This window comes from Momordica charantia, assembly GCF_013281855.1.
Source record: "Momordica charantia cultivar OHB3-1 chromosome 3 unlocalized genomic scaffold, Mcharantia_2.0 BLBB01000003.1, whole genome shotgun sequence".
NCBI classification, from domain to species: domain Eukaryota; kingdom Viridiplantae; phylum Streptophyta; class Magnoliopsida; order Cucurbitales; family Cucurbitaceae; genus Momordica; species Momordica charantia.
Window position 1 is genome coordinate 13,425,994 of NW_028275161.1, and position 2,685 is coordinate 13,428,678.

Sequence of the window (2,685 nt, forward strand, 5' to 3'; positions counted from 1 at the left end):
ATGAGTGGGAATGCACCTTGTCAAATAGTTGAAGAAGCTGTTTCACATCTGATGCAGAATATCATAATTGCCAATAAGTCCGACTACGTATGTGAAATTGCTGTTAAGGGTATTTTCCGTTCGAAGGAAAAACTACGCTTCAAGCTGTCTGTGTTAGCTATGAAGCCGAATTTCGAATTTAAGGTTAAAAAATCGACGAAGACATTGTACACCGTTGGATGTACCAAGCAAGGTTGCAAATGGGGTTTGCGTGTGAAGAGTATCCGAGAAGGTGACTCATTCATCATTTCAAAGTTTAATGATGTTCACAAGTGCAAACGTGACGTATTGAACCATGACCACAGACAAGCTCAGAGTTGGGTGGTTGGTCAGTTATTGAAGTCCAATCTGGAGGATGTCAGCCGTCAGTACAGACCTAAGGACATTATTAATGACATGCGAAAGAACTATGGGGTGAACATTAGATATGAAAAGGCGTGGCGTGCCAAAAATGTATGCTTGAATCTGCTTATGGGGTCACCTAAGCATTCATATACTTTGTTACGCAAATATGGTGAAGCATTGAAGGTTGTTAACGCAAGCATTATTTTTGAAGTGGAGCTGGAGGAAGATAAGTATTTTAATTACGCATTCATGGCCCTCGGTTGCTGTATTAGAGGGTTCTCCAGTTGTATCCGCCCAGTTCTGGTGATAGATGATGCACATCTCAAGGGTAAATATAGAGGTGTTATTCATATTGTTTTTTCTGTTGATGACAACAATCAAATATATCCTATTGCCTTTGGAATTGTCGATCGAGAGAGTGATCAATCCTGGACTTGGTTTCTGAACATGGTGAAGACATGTATTGGAGAGGTGGATGGGTTATTATTCGTATCTGATCAACATGTGTGCATTACGAAATCTGTTAGACAGGTCTTTCCACAAGCGGCTCATGGAATATGCATGCAGCACTTGTCTACGAACCTGAAGGACAAGTTCAAGGACGATGCCATGCAAGAAATGTTTATATTAGCAGTAAAGGCCTGCAGGAAATTAGAGTTCAGATACTATTTTTCCCAACTAGCAGGGTTTCCAAAGGTCCAGCGATACTTGGAAGGAATTGGTTTTGAAAAATGGACTTGTGCATTTCAACCGGGTTTGAGGTATGACCAAATGACATCTAATATTGCGGAGTCTATGAATGCAGTCCTTGTCCATGCACGTTATTTGCCAGTCACTACACTTCTGGAACATGCTCGTGCACTCTTACAATGCTGGTTTTAGGAGAGGCGAACCTATGCATCCAGTCGCGAAACCATTATCATTGACTACGGTGAGAATAAGATGCGTACTACAGAGAACCTATCTCGTACTCACTCCATCACACCCATTGACCATTAGGAGTTGGAGGTTAGCGATGGACTAAAAAGGGTGCGTGTGAATTTAAATGTAAGGACCTGTAGATGTAAAGAGTTTGACTACTTTCAGCTTCCTTGCTCCCACGTTATTGCAGTGGCCACCTGCATATACTCTTCAAACTCTCATTAACGCATATGTTGAACCTGTGTACCCTCTCGGCGATGAGGAGGATTGAATATTACCTAATGACTTCGTCGACCGTAAAGTGGAGCCGCCCAAATATGTTCCGCGTGTTGGTCGACGTCAAACTGTACGAATTCCATCTGCTGAGAAGACCCGTCAAGTCCACAAATGTAGTTGGCGTGGCAACATGGGTCATAATAGAAAAACATGCCGCCAACCACTTAGAACTGCAGATGGAGACATGTAAAACATTAACTGAACTATTTACCGTATTTTGGCAAATATTGTACTCTTTTCTATTATTCGACATAACCAATTGATATATTTTTCATTACTGGGCAGACTAAATCAGTTTAAATATATATAAACACCCTTGTGGTCATATTCATGATGAATAACTACCCATTTTCTGGATAATTTAACGACCGTGAGTTTATCGATCACGACCGTGGTTATGGTTCAGATAAACGAAAGTCGTGGAAATTCAGTAGCACAGCCTTTAATTTCTAAACCACGGTCATGAATTCTCAATACCACGACCTTTAATTTCGAAACCACGGCCATGAATTCGTAACACCATGGCCTTTAATTTTGAAACCACGACATGAATTCTCGAAAAAGGCCATGAATTATCTCAACCACGGCCTTCAATTCTCTCTAACACAGCCGTGAATTTCCTCATCACGACCTTGAATTATTGACACCATGGTCATGGATTATGAATATTTCAGTCGTGGGTTCTCCATTTTTTTGAATAACTTCTTACTCAAGTTGTTTGTCATCAATTGTGCCTGTTTTTATCTTAACAGTTCCAAATCCAATATATGAACAGCATTCTAGTATAGAAAAAATGCATTCAACTGTATATGATTCAAAAAATAACAACGTTGAAGTATACAAAAATAGTATTTAACTATTACAAATATACTATTCATATGATAAATTTGTTCGCCCAAAGTTGAACGGCAAATTGCTACATAAAGAATAACATCCTAGACTGTGTTAAGGTATCAAAGCTAGAGGCAGTCGCATCATACTCAAAAAATTTAACACAAAATATACCACAATTACCGTCCGTGTCCTGCTGGGGTGTTGATACGACTCTACGGATGCGCCATGGTGTGAGTGGTATATTCGACTTGTTTAGCTGAACACCGGCCC

The 2,685-nt window shown here is 40.1% G+C and overlaps 1 protein-coding gene across 1 annotated transcript; it reads left to right on the forward strand.

Annotated features, from left to right (window-relative positions):
- LOC111023776 (uncharacterized) lies at window positions 1-1,266 on the forward strand. The gene has a single exon (XM_022301251.2). The coding sequence runs from the start codon at window positions 1-3 to the stop codon at window positions 1,264-1,266; it is 1,266 nt and encodes a 421-aa protein (XP_022156943.2).
- Window positions 1,267-2,685: the final 1,419 nt, after the last annotated feature.